Source organism: Rhinolophus ferrumequinum, chromosome 16, assembly GCF_004115265.2.
Source record: "Rhinolophus ferrumequinum isolate MPI-CBG mRhiFer1 chromosome 16, mRhiFer1_v1.p, whole genome shotgun sequence".
Taxonomy (NCBI): Eukaryota; Metazoa; Chordata; class Mammalia; order Chiroptera; family Rhinolophidae; genus Rhinolophus; species Rhinolophus ferrumequinum.
In genome coordinates this window covers 26964465-26986936 of record NC_046299.1, presented here as the reverse complement: position 1 = coordinate 26986936, position 22472 = coordinate 26964465, and the positions used below count along the sequence as shown (strand labels likewise).

Sequence of the window (22472 nt, the reverse complement as noted above, 5' to 3'; positions counted from 1 at the left end):
TAGCACAAATAAAATTGCATCTCCTTTCATTGGTCACAGAACTAGAGAGGAGAGAAATGACTAAACAAGAGGAAGAGAAAGCCATACTGTGAAATCTCCATAGTTCATTCAGGCCATCATTCTATACTCCCCTTCCTCAAACTGAAAGACATGTAATGTACTATGGGTATTTCTTTGAATAAAAAGCTATGGCTCTACCCATCAGTGAATACTCTATGTAGCTAAATCTGGAGTGTGGTCCAACAAATTTTGGTAGGTGACTTCACCTTTCCAGGGTCCAGTTGGGGGATCTGCCAAAGATTTCTAAGATCTCCTCAAGATTTACCCAAGTAATTTAAAAACTAGTAACCCTAATTAGCAATATAAAGACAACATAGGATACAATTTAAGTCAACTAATAGTGCAAAAGTCAAATCACTAAGCAATTATGTACTGAGTGTCTACAATGTGCCAAACAATAACTGTGTAACTGAGGGTATAGCTTGGAACAAGGTGTGTTCCTTGCCCAGTGCTTAAAGGGAAAAATGGAGATTGGATAAACAATTATAATGAAGGAGGGTGCAATGGATCATATAACACAGGAAGCTATCCAACTAGCCCAACTACCAAATCCTTAGCTCCAGTCCTCCACCTAAAACTATAAACAAACATTTTCAATCAAAATCCAACATCTCCAAAACCAAACTCATCCCACCCAAATCCTGCCCCCAAACTTTGTTTTTCTAATGGTGCCACCATTCTCCGAGACATGGAGTTCAAACCCCAAGTCCCTCTGCATTCCACAAAACATTGCCTTGTCTACTTTATCCAAAGCATCTGCCTCTGCCTTGATTCACACTACCACCATCCTAGGACTTAGATGTAATCACCTCATCTTCAAACATAATGTCTTATTGTTCACATAAGTCATCATCAAGGTCATCAAGGCAATAAATTATCGCACTTTTTGACTACATGAGACATGTAGCAAGCACAGTGTTAGGTGTCAAGCATATACAGATAAATTAAATACTGTCCTTCCCTTTAAGAAGTTCACGATCCATAGAGAGAAGCCAGACAAGTAAATGATTAACACTGAAGAAATAAGTGTTATAATTAAGGAAATAAATGGCTATCGTAGCAACTTAAAGGAATGATTAATTCTGCTTGGCAGAGAAGGGTCAGGATGAATAACAATATAGAAAATCATAAGCTGTTTCAAGTGAATTCATGAAAACAATTGTAGATAATCTTCATGTGTGAAGGAATGAATCAAAAGTCTGATGTATCCATACATCCCCATTCAGATGACAAATACAGAGGGTGCCAAAAACATGTATACACATTTTAAGAAAGGAAAAAACTATTAAATTGTAATACTCAATATACCCGGATAACAAAAGATGAATACAAGTCACATTTGACTTCCGCAATTATAAGAGGTGCTCAAAGTGGTTACCATCAGCGTCCAGACACTTCTGATTATGGTGAACTACTGCTTGAGCAACGTTGACCAAAGTGTCCACTTGTATACCTTTTTTTGGCACCCCCAGTATATGTATGACAGCACTTTTCCATCCAATGCTCATGGTCACAAAGCACTAATCAATCAAGGTAATCTTATCTGCTAAACATAGATATAAATATAATATGGCTATAATGTAAAAATTCTCAATGGGGTGGCCAGGTGGCTCAGGTGGTTGGAGCGCTGTGCTCCTAACACCAAGGTTGCCAGGTCGACTCCCACATGGGCCACTGAGCTGCACCCTCTACACGAGATTGAGAACAACAGCTCTCCCTGGAGCTGGGCTGTTTTGAGCGGCCGGCATAAGCTGCTGTGAACTGCCGTGAGCGGCTGGCTGGTGGCCGGCGACCGACTGCCTCATCCAGGGGAGCGCAAGGCTCATAATACCAGCATGGGCCAGGGAGCTGTATCCTACACAACTAGACTGAGAAACAACGGCTTGAACTGGAGTGGGGGGGGGGCGGGCAGGGGAGGAAAAAAAAAAAAGGTAAGAATTCTCAAAACAGTGCTCTAAAACAACAACTGACCAAGTTGGTGTTAGAACTGAAATCTGTTCAATAGGCAAAAAGCTCTCTGCATAACAATGTATTCAAAAGTATTTAATAAATGATGGAAAAACACTGAATAAATGCTGATATATAAAGTTCATTACTAGCAATTTAGCAAAAGAAGTTTGAAATATGTTTACAAACATGTGCAGTGACTGCAATAGTATCTATCCTTTTAGAGAAATAAGAAAGGGGAGGTAACAAAATACATCTATTTCAGATTAGAATGCTGAATGACAGGACCTATTAATGATGACCTTGCCATTAATCCTGCAGAGAGAGAGAGACTACAGAAATGTTTAAATATAACTCATGAAAATAAGCACAAAACACTTTCTCTAAAATCCTAACACTCATATTCCTTTAAAAAGACAAAAAAATTGAACATATATACTCGTACTTGCTAAAATAGGCATTCATTTATTTCATACAAACTGAAACATAGGATTAAAATAATTTCAGGGTCACACTGTGTATTAAAGTACACATTCTAAAGTCACTCATTTTAAATATTCATGAAACCTATTAGTAAGGGTAGTAGAGTTGTTATGACAGATGCAAACTACAAGAAAATGTATACCATTCTGTAGTCTAGAATTCCTTCCAGGAAGAGGATTGAGTAGTAATTTATAAAATATACATAATGTGTGTGTGTGTGTGTGTGTGTGTATTATATACACACATTCATACACATACACACACACACACACACAGTTGTTAGGGTGAATATTAAGGCAAAAATGTTTCTTATCTTTTACATTATTCCTTATGCAGACCATGGTCAGATATTATGAACTTAAAATGTTTACTTTTCATTGAAGTTTTTGATTGTCCCTGAGAATAAGCACTCCCAAAACATGGTCAAAACAAGAGATCTTTTTCAAGAGAGAAAATGTGTCTTAACGTATCCTGAAATTAGAAAATACCAAAGGAAGACTTCATATAACTTTTGAAAGAGAAAACCACCTTTCCTTTCTCTAAAGCTGCTGCGAAAGCCGCCCCTCTTACCTTGGAAGAGCCACAGGTAAGGCTCTTCCCTCCACCCTTGGCCGAAAGACTAGTCCAATTCATTTCCAAACCTTCCACGAGATCCTATAAGCTTTTTAAATACTTTCCTTGGAAAAACTGAGTTGGCCAATGACACTAAGAAAGATGGAGTTTTATAACTTACTGTGGAGTGTAACCAAACCATGAGGGAAAAGGTCAAGGAAGCACAGCAGCGGATTAGAGGATCCCTGAGCATGATGGCAATTCCTTCCATGAGGCCTCCCTGGGAAGTAGCCATAAAAGGCCAGTTCAGACTACCTGCTTCATCTCACCATTCCATTCATTTTCTCGCTCTCTCGGAAGTTTCACTGTTACACTCAACTGCTGAGCTGTCCACTCCAGCCAGAATGGTCTATAATATTGTCTTCCCTTCCTTTCCTGCTTCACCTTGTTTTTCATGCCATTCCCCCAAATCTGTAATGCCCTCCTTTCCACCTAGCCAATTTCTCCTTATTGTTCAGAACTACTTATATCCTCCTTTCTCAAATCCTCTAATTCTCAGGTAAAACCTTTATAGGGCAATCCTTAACTTGCATGATCTCACCATTTTTTCAAATAGTATCATTAGCTAACATTTAATAAGCACATACCATGTGCTAGACATAGTTCTAAGGTATTTACATGAACATTTAATCCTCTCAAAACCTTGTAAGATAGGTTCTATTATTTTCCCCATTTTACAGATGAAAACAAAGAACAGATATGTTAAGTAATTTGTCCAAGTTCACATAACTAATTACTAGTACCAAGTTTACAATTTTAAGGCTACATTTTGCTAATCCCTAGTCAGCTTCATTAACTAAAGAGCAAAAACTAAATCAAGGAAACAAGAAAACAGTAGCTGTACAAAGCAACTAAAGACAGTACTGAATATTGAACAACTTTTCCATTTGAGCCTTTAATCTGCCCTAAAGAAAAAAAGAAGCTTCCTAGGAAGCTACTTGTGCTCTAATCTCTAAAGGAATGACCTTTATACTCAAGAAGTCACCAATGTTGGGCCTCTCATTTAAATACTGTTTATGTGCTGGAAAGAGGGAGACACAGAAGTTTCCCTACTTGACAGAGATCATGAATTAATTTTTCTCAGAAAGAACACTTTAGGAGATAATGTTACTGATGTAAAATCTGAATAAAGAAATCAGAATTTATACAGATGGGCAAAGGACTGTGGGCTCAGAATAAGCACCTAAATGACATCATTTTCATGGGATGAGTGTTTGCTTTAAAATACGTATCTGAGAAAGCAAAAATCCAGTTCTGAAAATGTTTCAGGAATCATAATTCCAATGCCTTTTAATTATTTATTTAAAACACATACATCAGAATTCTAATACAAATGAATCAGAAGTATATTTTTAGATAGTCTCTTGAGATGACTGCTCTCTCCCTCTCTCTCTCCAATAACGTTGTACCTAAATAAATTTTTAGTCTACCATAGAGTACAGCTGAAAATAGGACAACGAATTATGGCATTTCCTAAAATTAGATCTATATTAGAGCACTCACAAATATACTTGTAATAAACAGTTTATTCTCTTTATAAATGTCTTAATTTTCTTCACGTCTTAAAAGTTCCTATACTCCCAACAGAGACAAAGAGAAAAGGCTGCCATTTGCCAAAGTCAAGCAAACAAAACATTTCTGAAATGACTCAGTGGTGCAGTAAGTTGTCTATGGCAGAGGCCGAGAACAGGCGATCCTAGCCCCACATCAGGTCCTTCCCACATTATCTACCAGAGGTACAATGGGCCACAAAGAAATGGGATTTTAGCCCAGGTAGGGCCCCTAAGTCACAACAGCCACCCCCAATTTTATGTATCTTAAGTGAACAATGGTCTGGGTTTGTTCACTGTGCTTTAAGCAATAGGGTTTCATGCTTCCAACACTGCATATTCTTGTCCCTAGTAGTTCCCTAATTACTCAAGTCACTCAACAAGCACTAATTAAATGCCACTTTTTGTGCCAAGCACAGAGCCTGGATATGTAACAGACAAAAACAAACAAAACAAAAAAACCAACCTTGTGATCGTGAGGAAATAGAACCCATAAAAATTCAAGGCTACAGTGCAAACCATAAAATGCTTTAAGATTCCTATGCCCTTGATTATTGTGTTTGTGTTTTTGGGTTTTTTTTGGTGCTGACATCTTAACATGGCATTACTGTGGAAATTACATGTACAAAACAGGTAGAAAAAGCAAGGACTAGAGATTAGAAAGCTCAGAGTCTTTCTGTGGCCTTGGGCCAGTCTCTGGGCCTCTTCAGGCCTTCAGGAAAATAAGGATTCAATGGTCCCAAGTCTTTCCTATGATTCTCAATTTGAAATTTTTTTAATGGAGTCCTTTGGAACCTTAGGAGACACAGTAATCTAACTCCAGATGCTCCCAAGTGCTCCGAGTTTCAGAAAACCATATAAGCATAAACCACACCCAATATGTCTTCCATTCACTCTAAAAAGTCCTTTTCATGACCCTTCAATCACATAGTAAGAGCCTGTCTTTTCTGAAAGCGTTCTTTAATTTTTATTTCTAACAATGCGCTGTAATTCACATATGATGGAACTTTAAAAAAATTGAAAGGAACACACACAGAACTACTTACATCCTTTGTATATTCTAGATATATACACACGCACACACACACACACACACACACAATCAACAGCACATTTTCTTCTCATTATTCTTCTGAGAATATTAAAGAGCTTTGGATAAATAAGTATATAAAAATATCTTATGAGTCAAATGGTAAGCTGAATCCTAAAGCAGTAGGTAAAGAGAAATAAGGGGCTTTGTGGAACAGCATAATAGACTTTTCTTCTGAGAACCAGCTACATAATTTGTGGCGCCCAGCACAAAATAAAAATGCAGAATTTCTTGCTCAAAATTATTAAGAATTTCAAGATGGTGACGGCAGAGCATTCCATGAAGCAGTCCTTCCGTCCCTGCACATATCCTGTGCCTGCACATGTCACATGCCCATTCAGTGGGCCCTATCCCTCCTTAATGTTAACCCAAACATTTTCTCAGCAACAACCCACGATGGAGCTAGACTTACCCAAACATTTCTTTAAGCACTTCAAAATAGTCTCAGTACAGAGAATTACTCTATGTAATACCAAGTGTTTTACTGTCCTATTTTCAGCATAAAGGGCTGTAGAAGCATATCTTACCAGAGTGTAGAAGACTATTAATTCAGATTGCCTGAGTTCAAATTCTACCTCTACCCTCACTGGCTGTATGGCCTCGGCAAGCGACTTCATCTCTCTGGCATCAGTTTCCTCATCTATAAAAGGGCATAATATCACCCACCTCACCATGTTATTAGTATGTTTAAAATATGAATCAATATATGTAAAGTACTTAGTGCCTCAAACATGTTGCTCCAAAAACCCTTTTAGTTATTATTTCTATCTGGAAACTGTCTTCACAGAAAATTAATGGGTAAACTTAAACTTTTGAAAATTGTTTTTTAATCAATAATTCAATTCCACAAGTATTATTAAACATATACTCAGCAACCTTCCCTTCGCAATTTTTTTCTTTCTTTAGTATCATTCTCTCTAGACTGGCTACTTCTGATTTCTTGGTATGAAAAAAAATTCACTTGACCATAGCCTTTTCAGTACTGTTACCTGGCTAGGATGAATGGCTAGGGTGAAATATCAGAAAATTTTCAAGAAACTTGGAAGAAGTAAAATATTTTGGCTGATAGACAAAAACACATATGAATGACACTTATTTAAATTTTACACATATCTTAACACTATCCTTCCTATAACATTTTTGCTTTTTTAATAATAGGTAACTAGGTATTAATAATAGGTAACCAAGTGAGAGCCGTTCAATGTATACATGAATGAAATGGATTCTAAATTTTGCATCCAGCAATTATTTTATACATATTATAGTCTCTCAAAACTTTAATCAAATATTTTATATGCAATTACTGATATAAAAATGAAAGTGTTCCTGGCAATAAAATTTCAATGAAACTGGTATTTACATTTTTAATATGTAAATTAAACTAAGGCCTTTTTATATACCTCCAATTGGTGAAATTTTGATTAACAGGTTTCCCTTTTTATAGCAGTTTATATAAAACACAAGATAAAAAAGTATACTACTCTTAAGCTTATATGCTTCTACGGTACAACTGTAGTTAAGAGAGAGTTCTGCTTTACACTTAACTTTCCTAAGTGTTCAAAAAATTGGAAAAAAATTAGTAACCATACCACTGACTAAGGATGCTCACTGAAATTGAACAGTTGTTACACTCTGAGACAAGTTACCTGACAGAACAACAGGAAATTGTTTTTAACTGTTTAACCTGTGAACAAAATTATCTTAAGGTGAAAAGTCACAAATAGAGGTCAAAAAAAGTCTCTGATGTGGGATTTGTCTCTAAAAAAATACACAGGTAAGAAGTTTCTGGCTGTGATGAAATGTAAAATAGCCAGAAATTTAGAGCTTTTATTAGCTAAAATAAAGAGTTCAGCTAACCCAGGGAGTAAAGTCGTCTGGTTAATTACAAATAAAACCTAAAGTAGAGTGCACTGAATAAATAAGGACGATTGCTTCATTTCCTCACTTACAGGAATGACAGAAGATTCCTTCAAAACTTTCAGATTTAATACACACACAACCTCTCAGGCAAAATCATATCAACGGGTTATGGTATTAAACACAATTACTCGTCAAGCAACCTCTCAATTTACATGACTTTCCTGCCTTGCTCACACCTACCATTCTGTAAACATTCGAGTTACAGCCATGCCACTGCAAGAGTCCTTAACATCCAGGCCAACAACAGCCAATGAACTTGAGGGTAAATGCAAAAGGTACTGTTCCCAGCGGACTAGATAGAAGAGTGGAAACTCAAGACCCCTTATAATCAGAAGTTACCCAGGTTAGACGACTGGGATGGGAGCCTCATCGAAGGGCTGGGCAGGGTGAGGACGAAGTTACAAGAAAGGCCTCGGAACTGAGTGCCTGTAGGTTGAGCGCACGTACACGTGTAAACTGCTCTTCACCCTAAGTTTATAAAGCTGTCCCCACGCCAGGGTTTTAATCCGGCTTGGGCAGGATAGGAAAATAAAGGCCGGGGAGGACCATAAAGGGGTGGATATTTCCTGGTTGATGTGTGACGGGTAATCGTGAGGCATCCATCTTCCGCTGTGTCGTAGCCCCCAGTAGCCAGGGCGCAGCTCCCTTCCCTGGGGGCACTAGCCCCGAGCCTGGGCCGGGAAACAGCCTGGGCCACCCCCGCGGAAACTGAGCCCCAACCCTCACCACGCTCTTTCCCCGACCCCCGAAGCCCCAAGACCTCGGGGTGGGGCGCCACTCAGGTCGGGGTGAGGGAAGGAGGCCCACGCACTCAGGGTACGGAGTCCTGTCCCGGGAGCGCACGGAAATGCCTCCTCCCAGCTCCTGGGGTTCCTGCTCCGCCAGGCCCAACCGGAAGGCGCCCTCGGACGGCCACGGGGCTCAACCCGGCCGCCGTGCTTTCCAGGCCGCAGCAGGCCTGCTGGGGCGGCGAGCGGGGGAGCGGGCCCGGGAAGGTAGCGCCAGCCGGGGACTCCTCTCACCGTGTGCTCGTGCTCGTCCGCCCGGGCCCGGGGCAGCAGTAGCAGCAACAGCGCGGCGGCCGCCGCCACGCCGGGAGCGCCCGGCAGCGGCCTCATCCTCCGCGCTCCCACCGGCCCGGCGCCCGCCCACCGACTCCTCCTCCTCCTCCTCCTCCTCCTCCGCCGCCGCCGCCGCCGCCGCAGCCGATTCGCATCCACCGGGCACGGACAGACGCACGGGGCCCGGGCCCAGCCGCTGGCTCCTTTGCGCCGCCGCCGTCACCGCCCGCTCCCGGGCCTACCCCGCCCCCCCGCGCCTCCTCTGCCTCTTCCTCTGACTCAGCCACGTCATCCGGCCACCCCGGCACACGCCGGAAGTGCCTTGCGACGCGGGGCCGCAACTGCCTCGGGTAGCCCTGCGCGGGACGCATGAGCCCACTGCTGCGAAGGGCCCCGCTTGGGCCGCGGGCGCGCGGACTGATCGCCCAGCGCGCGGGGCCTGCTGCCCCTGGGTCCCGGCAGACGTGGCCTCCGCCACAACGTGGGTGACTTAGCCGAACGTGGAAGCCGCCTCCGGGCCACGTCCAGGCTCTAGGAGTTGTGACCTTGGCCAAAACGCTTAACTTTTTCTGGCCTCAATTTCCTAGGCTGTGAAATGGGGTCTGACCTGCCACCGTTCGAGCTTAAGGGATCAGATAAAATAACCCTTCCCAGGCACTCGTCCATGGTTGTGAGTGAATCACGAGATCATATAATAATCATTATGGGAGATTGACACTTGTACAGAGTTGGATAAGTGTAACCGACTCTTGGACCTCTAGTATTCAATCTTATTGAAATTCTTGTTCATTTATTTGTTTACTTATTATTTGTTGGTCTCCTATCCACAGACATAAACACCTCCTGGAATCTAAGCTCCTCTCCTAAGGAGAGATCCTGTTCACTGCCATCTTTTCTGTGCCTAGTACAGTGCCAGGCTCATAGTAGGAACTCAAAAAATATCTGTCAAATAAATATGTGAATACAGCACCACCATCTACACCGCCCTCTAAGCCAAAAATCTGGAACTTGTAGTCGGATTGTTCGCATCTCTCAGCCATCAGCAGTCAACCGTTCCAGCAATGGGTCTCTTAGAAATGGCTCCAGAGTTTTTTTCCTCTTTCAACTCTGCCAGAAAGAGCTCATCAATCTCCATCTCGCTATATATTGCAACAGTCTACTAACAGGATCTCTGCCACCAATCTTCCCTCCCTGTTTATTCTCCCCAACAGGTGCCAGAATGATCTTTTCTAAAAAGAAACCTGGTGGTAGCACTCTCTTGCTCAAAACACTCCGTGAATATTTAAGTAAATCATGGAATCATAGCTGAGATTTTCACCTGTCAGGCACTATCTTGAATCTTTAACATGTATTGACTCTAATCCTCACAAAAACCTTATGCAACAGGCACTATTAGCATATTCATTTTACAGATATAACTGAAGCACAGAGAGGTTAAGTAAGTGGCTTCCTCAAAGACCAAAACCAAGCACTCTGGCTCCAGAATCCGTTTTTCTTACTACTAATGGACTACCATCCATACAGCCATTTTAAAAAATGAAATAGCGCTGTCTCTACTGGCACGGAATGACATCCGAGAGATACTTTTAAATTAAAAAGTTGAAAAATTGAGTATAATTCCATTTTAAAGGGTAGTATATTAGTTTACGCATTGAAAACAATCTGAAAGATTATGATTTAGCCATTAACAGTGGTTAACTTTCTACTTTGTACATATCTCTAAATATTTGGATGTTTTTTCACAATGAGCAGGTGCTACATGTTATCAGAAAAGCAATTCCTTGCTAAAGGACAGTCATGTTACCCTGCACCTGCACAATCAGGTCCCAGTTTATCTCCCAACTTTACATCCCATTGATCTCTATGCTCTATATTTCACACATATACCATATCCTTTTACACCTTTGTGCCTTTGCTCTTGATGTTCCCCTTGCCTAAAATGCAAATAAATAGACAACCGTTATATAGTATCCCGCCGGCTCTAACTGAATTGTCACCTCTTCAAGGAAACCTTGCATGATGCCCTCAGGTAATTGAGCATCTCCAATATTCCAATAGCACGTGGCATGGTGTGGCATAATTACCATCTAGTCCCATTTCCTCTTCTGTACGACAGCCTCACCTTTTTTTTTTTTTTTGAGGGCAGAAACCATCATTTGTTTTCTTTTTATCTGTCCCAGCTGTAGGGATAGTGCTTGTCACATCATAGACATTCAATAACTATTTGAAGAATGAATGAAGACATTAGTAAGTGAAAAGTAAAATAGCATAGGATTTAAAGAACACTTTCCAGCTAGCCTAAGAGACATAAGGCAGTACATGATTAATTGCTGAGTGAATCATACACCAGTAATTGCTATAGAAATCAGAGGAGGCGTCTTATATATCTTTGTATATTCCCCCAGAGCACCTATTGCAGTGACTTGCTCTTAGTGGAAGTTCAGTAAACGCTCAGTGAATGACTAATCACTGTATTTGAATCAAGTGATGATGGGCAATTGAACAAACAGTGTAAGTGCTGAATTAAAATGGATGAGTAGTTTCTTGCTTAAACATCCATCACCAGCCCCACAGACTTGAGGCAGAAAGCATTTGCTAGGTGGTGTGGGGAGCACTGGGTTGGCAATTGCTTGGGGGTGGGGAGAACACAAGAAAAAGGATCAAGTGTTCATTTGGGGAGTGCAGACTTAAAACCATGAAACATTACATATACAACAGAGAACAGGTATAACAGTGTACAAAAAAAGAACTGCATAAAATGTGACCAACTGTGCAAATGTTTGACAGGCAATAAGAGCAATGGGCAAGGAGAGAAAAGGAAACCCTATTTTGGTGGAGTATTTGGGAAAGTTTCATGGAGGGAAGTGCATGTTGGGCTATGAATTCAACAACTATTTATTGAGTATCTACTACCGTGTTTCTCCAAAAATAAGACCTGGCCGGACAATCAGCTCTAATGCGTCTTTTGGAGCAAAAATTAATATAAGACCTGGTATTATATTATATTATATTATATTATATTATATTATATTATATTATATTATAGACCCAGTCTTACAGTAAAATAAGACCAGGTCTTATATTAGTTTTTGCTCCAAAAGACACATTAGAACTGATTATCTGGCTAGGTCTTATTTTCGGGGAAACATGGTATGTGCCAGGAACTCTGGCAGATGCTAGGAAATGATTATGATAAATGGCTTTAGGTGATAAAAGTCTGATAACAGTAGGTATGGAAAAAAGGAATAGGAGATAAAGTAACTGATCAGAGGAAAAAGAGTGTGGCTTCAAAGATCCTTGGAATCTGATGAACTCAAGGCTCAAAAACAGTTAGGACTCAGAGGTACCATCAAAATCAAGGCAGTTTTGCCACACTAGAGTGTGAAATAGAAAGCTTATTTCACCACTCTTTTCATCTAGATTAATGACCTCATTCCTTGATCCCAACAAGTATAAAGGGGAAATGCCAGTGAAAGAAGCCTCTTTTTTTATGGTAGTTTTAATAAGACCCAATTGTTTGTGACCACCAAAATGATCCAGAGAAACCACAACTTAAATCTTTTATCCTTGTTCTCAATTAACAAGATTATCAAAAGTCTTGGTCTATAGATGACAACAGATCCTGTGATTTCCACCCTCGGCTACCTTTTCTTGGAAAATCTGTTTTGTTTTTCTACTTTATATTTGTCTTGCTGGTTATTTACTTCTGGGGTGAGCAGTTCTTCTATTGCTATTACTACCTTTCATCTCTACCTTTTCTGTTCTAGCTGAAATGTTCCAGGTACCAAAGAACTTTATAATTAGTCTGAATTCTTTCTTTAGGAAGCAATCATTTAAAACATTTGGTTCTTAGACTGAAGAGCAACTAAGGCTAATAATTTCCTTGGACAGTTCCAACTTCACTGTTTCTCACATATTTTTAAAACTGATCTGTCATAACAATGACATAGGGTAAGGAACAGCAGCTGCCACATAATGAGGTCCCTTGCCAGTTAGGTGGTGACTCCAGTAAGGCTGCCTTTCTGCTCCTTCAGGATGAGGAATTCCCACCCCTTGCTTTAGACTTGGACTTACAGAGTTGAGGGGACCTGAAGTATTACTAAACACAAAATTCTTCACTTCATAAATGATGAAATGGACTAGGCTACTCAAGATACGTAGACTCAGGATGTCAGTAGCAGACCAAAAAAAATCCAGGTTTTCTGACTTCTAAACAAATATTCTCTCCTGACACCATGCTAATTCTTACTGCATAGCTAGCTAAGACATTTTTTTCTTACATTGTGGGTTAAATGGGCTTTGGTGGGCTAGCCTGAGAGCTTACTATTTCTTACAGTTTCTGTAAGAAAAAGAATTCTGAGTTGTGCCTCAGAATTCAGAACACATCTTTCAACCTCTTACCCTCCCTTTTACCACCCTGGTGAACACAGTATCTGGCCATCAGGAATGAATGAGGAAGGCCATTTTATATTCTTAATAATTCACTTGGAAATGAACAAAATGCAATTTATTTATAAAACCGAAGCAAATATTTATACAGACAGATTCCTCAAAATTGAGGATTGATTTTTAGGATGAATCTTTTAGAGTTCAAATTAGCCACTTGTCTTTCTTAGAAATAAATCTGTTACTAATGCTTCCTCAGCCAACCAGCTGCAAAACCAGACATTATTCTTTGAAAGAGAAGAACAGAAAACCAACTTACTTCCTGGGACATATGGGAGAGAGATCTAAAAACCCAGCTATTAGGGTGATACAGGACAGACCGAGACTTCTCCTTTTTAGTAACAAAGCAAGATAGAGGGATGGAGGCAAGGGTAGATAATTTAGCTTGACTTGGGAAAATGTTCATTGAGATCATTTACATAAAATCACTTTGCCTAATTATGGCAAAGCATTGGGGATTACTCACATTAAATATGTCAAATTAAATTATTTGATTGCAACACCAACCTCCTGTTCATAGTCTCTCAGTCTTTATATTTTGTTGCTTATATAGTTGAGTTATGTGCTCACAGGTTTTACTATAAGATAAACAAACAGTTCTGGCCTAGGAACTAGAGGACAGTGTACCTTGTACAGTTAGAAGCAAAGGCAGTGGCAGTGAATATGACTAATAATTCCACTTTCTATTGAGCCAGCTTGTAAAATCTTGGGGAAGGATGGTGACAGCAGAGCTGTCTGCCAAAGCATCATATAGAAAGCTTTTTAATAGTCTCTTTGGACATCTTGTTACAATTTAGTTTCTGATCCTCATTGTAGTGAAATTCCGGGTTCTGTTACATAACATATTCCTAAAAAACATGTACAAAAGTTGGGTATGTAGAAGTTAAATTTATGTTATAATGGATGGTTCTATATCTAAAGAATGAAAAATTTTACCTCATCATTAGACATTCTTTGATAACGGTACCAGTGTTTCATCCAAATATTTTCATTTTCTTTCTTTTACTTTTACACACAACCAATTATTCTGGATGTTCAGTGAGCACCTAGTAAGGGTTTAAGACTTGCCACTTTGGATGTGACACTCATGATCATTTCCATCCGTGTCTCACATGTATCACATTTATAATACCCAGGTTTCTCAGCACTTTCAATTTTATGTTTTTCACATAAGAATTAAATGCATATGATATTCCAATGTCTGCCCACAAAGATGCTAACACTATTGACTGGCCATAGGTTTCATCATGTTATTGGTCTGAATGCCTGTCAATCAGAGGATGTACAAAAATATGAATTTGACATCTAACACGGGGATTGGAGGTATTGAATATTTAAAAAGTGTAGCTTTTATCAAAACCAAATGTGCTTAATGTGGAGACTGTCCATAAATAACAGGAAGGACAACCACACCAACATTGTAATGTCTTCTCCTTTTATCTCAAATCACCCTATTTCTCCCAAGTAAGTGACAAGGAGAGTAAAGGGACCATTGCAGAATGGATACTATGTGCTGGCACTGTGGTAGGTAATTTATACACTCTCTTGACGCCCAGGCCCAATAGTGTGGCTTTTATATACCTGTGCAGGATGGAGAATACTTTCCTGGAAAACCACAAGATTTCTGATATTCTTTAAAGAAATAGGCCCAATACTAATTTTACTGTATGTTTAAACATCAAATTAAGGACATGTGCTTTGAAGGTAGGTTTATGTGCCAGGGACTCAAAATTAATGACATACTGTAGGCTCTATAGTCCCTGCACAAACAGATTTCCCTAGCCTGGTGGTAATAATAGGTGTATAAGGAAACAGATTAACTATTTCTATTTTAGGTTCTTCCTTCCTCTTTTGACCCCCTAGCAGAGAAAAAAAATCAAGGATCCTCCTCTCTCTTCATGACCAGAACTAAGACCTATAAAGACTGCAGAGCAATAAATGGGGTCCTTGGCACCCCAAACCTTTGGTTCCAACCATTTAGAGATGTTCTTTGGCAGCATCACTGTTTTGAAAACATACTGACGTATAAATGGCTAAATTGCGGGGGGAAAAATACATGGTAGTTCCATACCTAGGAGATATGGAAGGAAACTTCTGGAAGGACAATTGTCAGTCACTGACTGAATTTCTACATCTGGGCATTTCTTGAGGGACAGGGTTTGGCTGTTTGGAGATGGAAAGTGTGGTGACTGGAATCAGCAGGCCCAGATTCTAGACCCACCTCTTCCTCTCACCAACAGAAGACTCTTAGTTCCAGACTTCTCTGAAACCTCGGATTTGACTTCTATTTAAGGGAATTAGGACTAATCCCTCTCTCAAGTCCTTTTCAGGTTGTGTGTGACCAGCCCTGACATTTACACACCCTCCTGCACTTGCAACACCAATCTCCTGTTAATGGTCTCTCAGTCTCCATACTTTGTTACTTATCTAGTTGAGTTATCTGCTCACAGGTTTTGGTATAAGATGAAGGAACAGTGCTGGCCTGTTAACAGAGCAGTTGAAGAATCATTTAAAAAGGAGGACAGGTCTTCTTACTTGAATACTGTGAGTGTTAAATCATAACCATTTGCCTACTAGAAATTACTCTGGACTAGCAAATAAGTAAGGTCTACTATAAGTGCATTTTAGTAAAATCATTTGTAAAGTACATCTCTAATCAATGTTTTCAGGCTTCTGACATGCCAAATTAGAGGTAAATATTCCAATTAAGTCTTCACCCTTTTGGCAAACAAGGATATAGATCAATGTGCTTGGCGATGGTGAATAAAGTCCTTAGTTTTTCACTTCTTCACACCTTAATAATATCTTCTGCACGGAAAGCCCAAACCAGCAGGGCCACATCAGCAATGAGAGTGGGTCCTAACATCAGCAGTCATGCCGTAAAATGCAACATGCAGACATCATTAACAGGCTGAAAACTTCCAGTCTCAAAGTCCTGAAGTGGGCAGGTTTTCGGAGATGGAATCAACGACCTCTGCGTGGAACCGGTGGAGGAGGATGGAAGATCTCCCTGGTCGGAGGCCTGAAGTGAAAGAGAAAGCAACTATTTTAAAATGAATTTGATGAACTAGTCCATAGACATCCATGATTTGTTGCAAACCTGGTCTACTATGCAAAGGACATGTTTCTCAATGAATGAAACTGGCCACACATATAGCCGTCTGAGTGGCATCCATGCTAGCTGTGGCTCACAATCCTCACTACACATTAGAATTACCAGTGGGGCTTTAAAAGATACCAACGCCCAGGGTCTATCCCAGACACTTTCCATCATAATCTCTAGAGGATGGGACTCAAGCATCACAACTTTTTAAACGTGTCCCTCCCCCAACCAGTTGTATTAACGATGTCTTTTATTTTTTGATGTTTTGACATCTGGGGTCTTGTGGAGCTGGGAGGGACTGCCCCTCTCAGGGCAAGATAATTCCTAGAGCTAACAAACAACTTGCAGATGAGCACACCTTTCATATGCAAACCAACCAATCCAGAGACCAAACCCCAACCACCTCCTTTATGGGTCTCTCTCACACACCTGGGGAGCTGAAGTAGGGGGTGGGAGAAGGCGACAGTGGTGATGGTGCACTATCTACCTGCTCTAATCACCCCAGGGCCAGGTGACAGACACCTAGAGACAGCCCCTTTGCTCCAGGCCTGCTGAAATTATTCAAACTATCCAAACATAAATCTGCTAACCCTTCCTCACTTGTTCCTTCCTGTGGAAACCACAATACAGATTCCTGCCCACATTTTCTCCTCCCTTTTCTCCTGACTAAACCTGCTACTTTTCCATGTACCCCCACCCTATGGCATAATGTGCCCCCTTCTCATGGGATCTATGAGTATAACTATCTTTTCAATGGCAGTCATATATCTGTTGACCCTGTCATACCTGAATAATGATACAACCTGTATTTTAAAACACCAGCGATTCAAATATGCAGCCAGGCAGGAGACACGCTGCAGTAGAGAGGTCCCTTGAGAGAGGAATTGAGAATTTCTGGTCTGCTTCACCGAACTACTTACTTATGGGACACTAAGTGTGTTATCCCAACTCCACGTTGCTTTTCTAAAAAGCCCCCTCCATGTTATTCTGGATGGATTTTGAATAATCCTAAATGACACTCCAGGTAGACTTGGGTGAGTCTGTTTACAGATAGGTTCAACAATTGCAGGTGATATTTCCACATGTGTGCTGTAAAACCAATATTAGTTCTCTTGGAAGCAAGTCAATAGGTCAGGAAAGAGAACTTTGTCGGGCGCTCTCATTGAACTGTGCTACCCTGGAGTTGCGTACTTGAGGATTAAATGAATCAGTAAGTAAATATTTACTGTCTCTTGAATGCAAGTATTGTGTAGATCAAGGAAATGACAAAGGAATTGGGAAAAGTGTTCCAGGAATAAGAGAAGGAGGCAGAAGTAGGGAAACATAACCACAGACACCCTCAGGAAGGCCTGCTGTGGCCCCCAGGTGTCGATGGTTTAATGTGGTTGTTTCTGTATCCGGAGAAAACAAATGGACAGTCTCCTTCCATTTCCCCAGTCTACTCTATGAACTGTGGGCTTACAGGAGAAAGCTAGCGGCAGTCAGGTGATACCACTTATTTTTTCTTGCCTTCCTTCCTTCTTGCCTTCCTTCCTTCCTTCCTTCCTTCCTTCCTTCCTTCCTCCCTCCCTCCCTCCACCCCCTCCCTACCTTCCTACAATAGATAAAACATTTACCTATTATGTGTCTACTCCTGGGTGTGGGATGATATAACAAGTAAAATGAGCATGGATCGCACCCTGAAGGTGCCAAGAATGTAGAGGATGAGACAGACAATGGGGGAAATGAGTAAACTGTACTGTGTGTTTTGACCGGGGAAGTCATAACCTATGGGAACATATAGCAGAGACATATATGCACATGTCTGAAGGACAAGTTCAACGTCTCTGAACCTACCAGAGGTAATGATACCTACATTGGAGTATTGTGTGAGGCTTGGAGATTGGAAAGTAGGTAGCAGTCTCGGGCTTAGAGTAGGCACTCAAGAAGTAAAGCTAATAATTTTATTAATATAATTAAAGATCTATTCTTAGATCTTTTTCCTATGTATGCCCCATGAGCCTTACAGTTTATTTTCCACCACAAAGATCATCATGATTCCCTCCTGGCCCCTTTTCCTCTCTCTGCTGCCCCACTCGGCAGTGGGGATGAGTCTACAAACAAACCATCTCTAGATTTCATTCTGATCAATAACCCCAGCTAAGGATTGGAAGTCCCATCTCGGGGAAGTAGACTTGTAATTACAGACATCTCAGGACCATGGAAGTAAAGGGTATTAAATCAGAATCAAGGGGTGGCCCTTGGGGAAACAGCCTCTCCACGACGCTGGGAAGCTGGGGTTGAAGACACAACTGTCTAGTGTTACCTGGGTACTGGCTGCTTTCTTACCCTGTTGAGGGGGAGATTTTGCTGGTGAAGAGTTTGGTTCAAGGACCCAGCAAACCTGATGTTGATTAATGTTCTTTTAAAGTAGGACTGTTGTTTAGCTGGTATGCTTTTGCATGGTCATAACATTGTTTAAAATGTTAGTTAGTAAATAGACTTTGTCCCAACTGCCCTCACTCCCTGACCACTCCAGCTCCTCCTAGAAACTCCACAGACCTCTTTACAAATCAGCAGCTGAAGGATTAACCCTGGCACTGCAGAAGGCCTCCAGAAGTGTGTTCTGATTAGGCAGTACCTAGGCTATGCCTTCAAGGGAAGTGCATAAATTGTTAGTGATTGGCAAATCACTAGTAAATGGCAAAATAAATTCAAAAACAAAGGGGCAATGGTTCAGCAAGAATTTGGCTTTTTTTTCTTGTCAACTGGCAGGACCTTGCCTATGAAGAGGATAACACAAATCCCTAGTCAGCTTCATTAACAAAAGAGTAAAAATCCTACAGACACTAAGGAACAAGGGAAATGTCACGCAAAGATATAATGCATCTGCTTCTGTTCTTGTTACCATCTGCCTTCCCTGACGTGAAATATACTGGGAACTTACAACAGATGGGACTGTGAAGCCTCATTCCACTAACCGATAACCCACCTGCACTGCGGTAGGTGACCTGATGGCTAACTGTTTAGGAGACAGGTAGGCCGACTCAAGCAGCACGCATCCACCCATCCATTCACTCATTTATGTGGTAAATATAAATATTTAGTAAATTTCTAGCACATTTCAGTTACTGCGCTAAGCACCAGGGAGAGGAGAAAACAAAATTTTTAATTGAAAACAGTTTCTAGTCTCTTGAGGTTCACTATCCACTTAAGGAGACAGATATGTAAAACACGGTACAATGTGGAATGAATTATAAATAGAGGTGTTTGGGGAATCACAAGAAGACTCACCCTGCATAGGGAACATGAGGAAAGGCTTCAACAGAGGAGGTGATGTTTGGACTGAGTCCTAAAAGATATGCAAGAATTTTCTAAGCAGAGATTGGAAGGGAGGCAAAAGGAACACAGTGGGCAAAGACACAGTACGAAATGGTACAGCTCACTGGGAATTCTTAAGGGGCAGAACACTGATGAATCCAGGAAAGGGGTGGGACTTGAGGAAAGACGGGGCCAGAGCTTGCTGGAAAATACAGAAATAATCTGAAGCCTTGTATGCCAGGAAGTGACATCATCGGCTATTTCTGTTCTAGAAAGTACACTATGGTTGCGGTGTGCAGGAGGGACCGACTGGAGGTAGAGAGGTAAATATGGTGGATGAGGTAAATATGGACCTAAGTGGATGAACTCAGGTACTGGCAGACGGAGAGGAGAGGAACGACCTGAGAGCTGAAAGGACAGTAGAATGGACAGAACCTAGAGACACGCTGGATATGAGAGCTGCAAGGGAGGCAGGAATGGAGTTAAACTCAATTGAGGGACATGCACGTTAAATAATTCTTCCAAGTTCACAAGTGACTGCCGAAGGCTTGTCCCCAAGTACTGTGGCACTAGAGACATACTGCCCACCTCCATATCATGCTGCCTCTCACCTTTATTTTCATTCCCAATTCCTTCTGGTGCCTTTTGGGCACCAGGAGACAATACAAAGGCACCTGGTCCCCACAATACAGTCCAGGGCATTAGTTATTAGGGAGCCAAATTCTAACCTGATAAAAATTATCCAAAAAGTTGACATTTACCAATGTATTCCATTGATGAAAGACTGCGTTTGCTATTGAAAATGCAACTGAGTAATGCAACTGAATTAAATTGAGGAAGAGTCCACACTGCAATATGTCAAAAGCAGGCATTTCAGTTAGCTCTGCACTCATTCTCAGGTCACCTTAGATGTCCTCAAATCCTACTCTGCCCCTGGAATTCAGAGAGTGAGGAAAACTTTTCCTATCAGTTTCAATGTTACCTCTGTGAGGCAGCTCGTGGAGGCACCCTGGGGGGCCTCTCAAGGGGCAGGGTGGGTGTTCCATCCACTTGTGGGGGGCCTGGACTCCGACTTCTGGTAACCTCAGGGACTTCATTATCCTACAGCAAAAAAGAAGAGAAGGAAAGGTGAAAATTACATCAAGCAACCAGCACAGCTGGACACCGCTATCCCAAAAGCCCCTCAACCCTCCTCAGGCTCTGGCTGAAGGTTATTCACAAACTGAGAAGCAACCCAGCAACACCTGGGCAGCTTTCCATTGACTCCAGGAGCCATCAGGAGACAATCAGGCCCAATTATCATGAATGGTCCTTGCTACTGAAAGCAAGGTCTGTGGGCCATCAAGGTTAGCATCACCTAGGGGCTTGTGAGAAATACAGGATCTCAGGCTCCTCCTAAGACCTGCTCCATCGGAACCTGCATTTTAATAAGACCCTAGGTAATTCATATGCACATTCAAGTTTGAAAAACATTGCTCTATACAATAAGATGGAACTGGAGAATTTTTAAACAAAAGTCCCCTTTGGGGACAACAGAACCATGAGTGGGCCTCAGTCATAGGGTAATTACAAGCTGTGCACTGGAGGGGCAGCCCATGCCTAGGACCCTTTCACAGGGAGTCTCCTGGGTGGTCCCTGTGACCCCTCCCATTCATCACAGCCACTGGTCCCTGGATCAGGAGAACCATAAACCCCAATTTAGCCTCTGCCTAAGGCAGGCAGATACTCTCAGGTCAGAGGCCTGTGGCACTCAGGGGACTATCTGCCACTGTCCATGTGGAGAGACAGAAAAGGCCATGGAGCTTTGAGAGAAGAAAGCAGATATGTACAGAGACGAAATGTGGCCCCAAGAAACACAGCAGTAGTGTCAGCTCTGGCATGCCTCGCCACTCCAAATCCAGGTCCCACCAGGTCCCAAGACTTGATCACCGACCCTGGATTCCCTGGGACTCATCCAGCTCCTGCTCATAGATGCCTCTTTTGGCTTAATCAGCCTAAGTGGATTTTCCTTCCTTCCTTCCTTCCTTCCTTCCTTCCTTCCTTCCTTCCTTCCTTCCTTCCTTCCTCCCTCCCTCCCTCCCTCCCTTCCTGCCTTCCTTCTTTCCTTCCTTCTTTCCTTCATTCCTTCCTTCCTTCTTTTTATTGAGGGGAAATTCACATAACATAAATTTAATCATTGTAAAGCCAACAGTTCAATGGGATTTAGTACATTCACCATGCTCTGCAACTACTACTTCTATCTCATTCCAAATCGCTGTTGTCACCCCAAAGGGAAACACTGTACCCGTTGAGCAGTTTCACCTGATTTCCCCCTTTTCCCAGCCCCTGGCAATCACCAATTTGCATTCCGTCTCTATGAAACTACCTATTCTGGACATTTCATGTAAACGGAATCCTATACTATGTGACCTTTTGTGTCTGGCTTCTTTCACCTGGATTGCTATTTCCTGCAGTGAAACGACCCCTAGGACAAGACAGATGGGGGCGGGGGTCCCGGCTCTCACCTCATTGTCCCCCTCCATCCCGCTGCTCACGCTGAGGAGGCTCCGGGTGCTGGATCTGTTGCTTGCGCTGCCTGTGGGACACAAACAGGGTCAGCGGGACTGTGGATTCTCTTGGGCTAAAACAAGTGCCGAACTCGCGCACTACTTATTTTTACCAATAGAAACAATACCCACATTGTGAATACAGAATCCTTCAAAATGCTGCCATCTTACACCATTTTGTTAGAGGTCAGTATTTCTTTCAGCATAAAATAAAACGGTTCACCTTTTTATTACCGTATTTTGCTTTATAGCTACCATATACTGAGGGCTTCTCACAGGTGATGTGCTTTAAAAACATGATGGCATTTAATCCCCAAGAAGATCCTATGTAATATTAGTCCTCTGACTTGACAA

General features: G+C 41.6%; 2 protein-coding genes across 2 annotated transcripts in view; both read right to left on the bottom strand.

Annotated features, from left to right (window-relative positions):
• Nucleotides 1–8993, bottom strand: part of TM9SF3 (transmembrane 9 superfamily member 3) — a 59050-nt gene extending 50057 nt beyond the window's left edge. The window contains exon 1 of the mRNA XM_033130652.1: nt 8685–8993. Coding sequence (XP_032986543.1) covers nt 8685–8780 — 96 coding nt within the window. The 5' untranslated portion in view covers nt 8781–8993. The remainder of the gene's footprint in view (nt 1–8684) is intronic.
• A 7008-nt stretch (nt 8994–16001) lies between these two features.
• The window catches only part of PIK3AP1 (phosphoinositide-3-kinase adaptor protein 1), a 92503-nt gene continuing 86032 nt past the window's right edge, over nt 16002–22472 (bottom strand). Inside the window, exons 16-18 of the mRNA XM_033130765.1 lie at nt 22077–22147; nt 20555–20673; nt 16002–16191 (exon numbers count right to left, since the gene is read on the bottom strand). Of these exons, the coding sequence (XP_032986656.1) occupies nt 16134–16191; nt 20555–20673; nt 22077–22147 (248 nt within the window). The 3' untranslated portion in view covers nt 16002–16133. The remainder of the gene's footprint in view (nt 16192–20554; nt 20674–22076; nt 22148–22472) is intronic.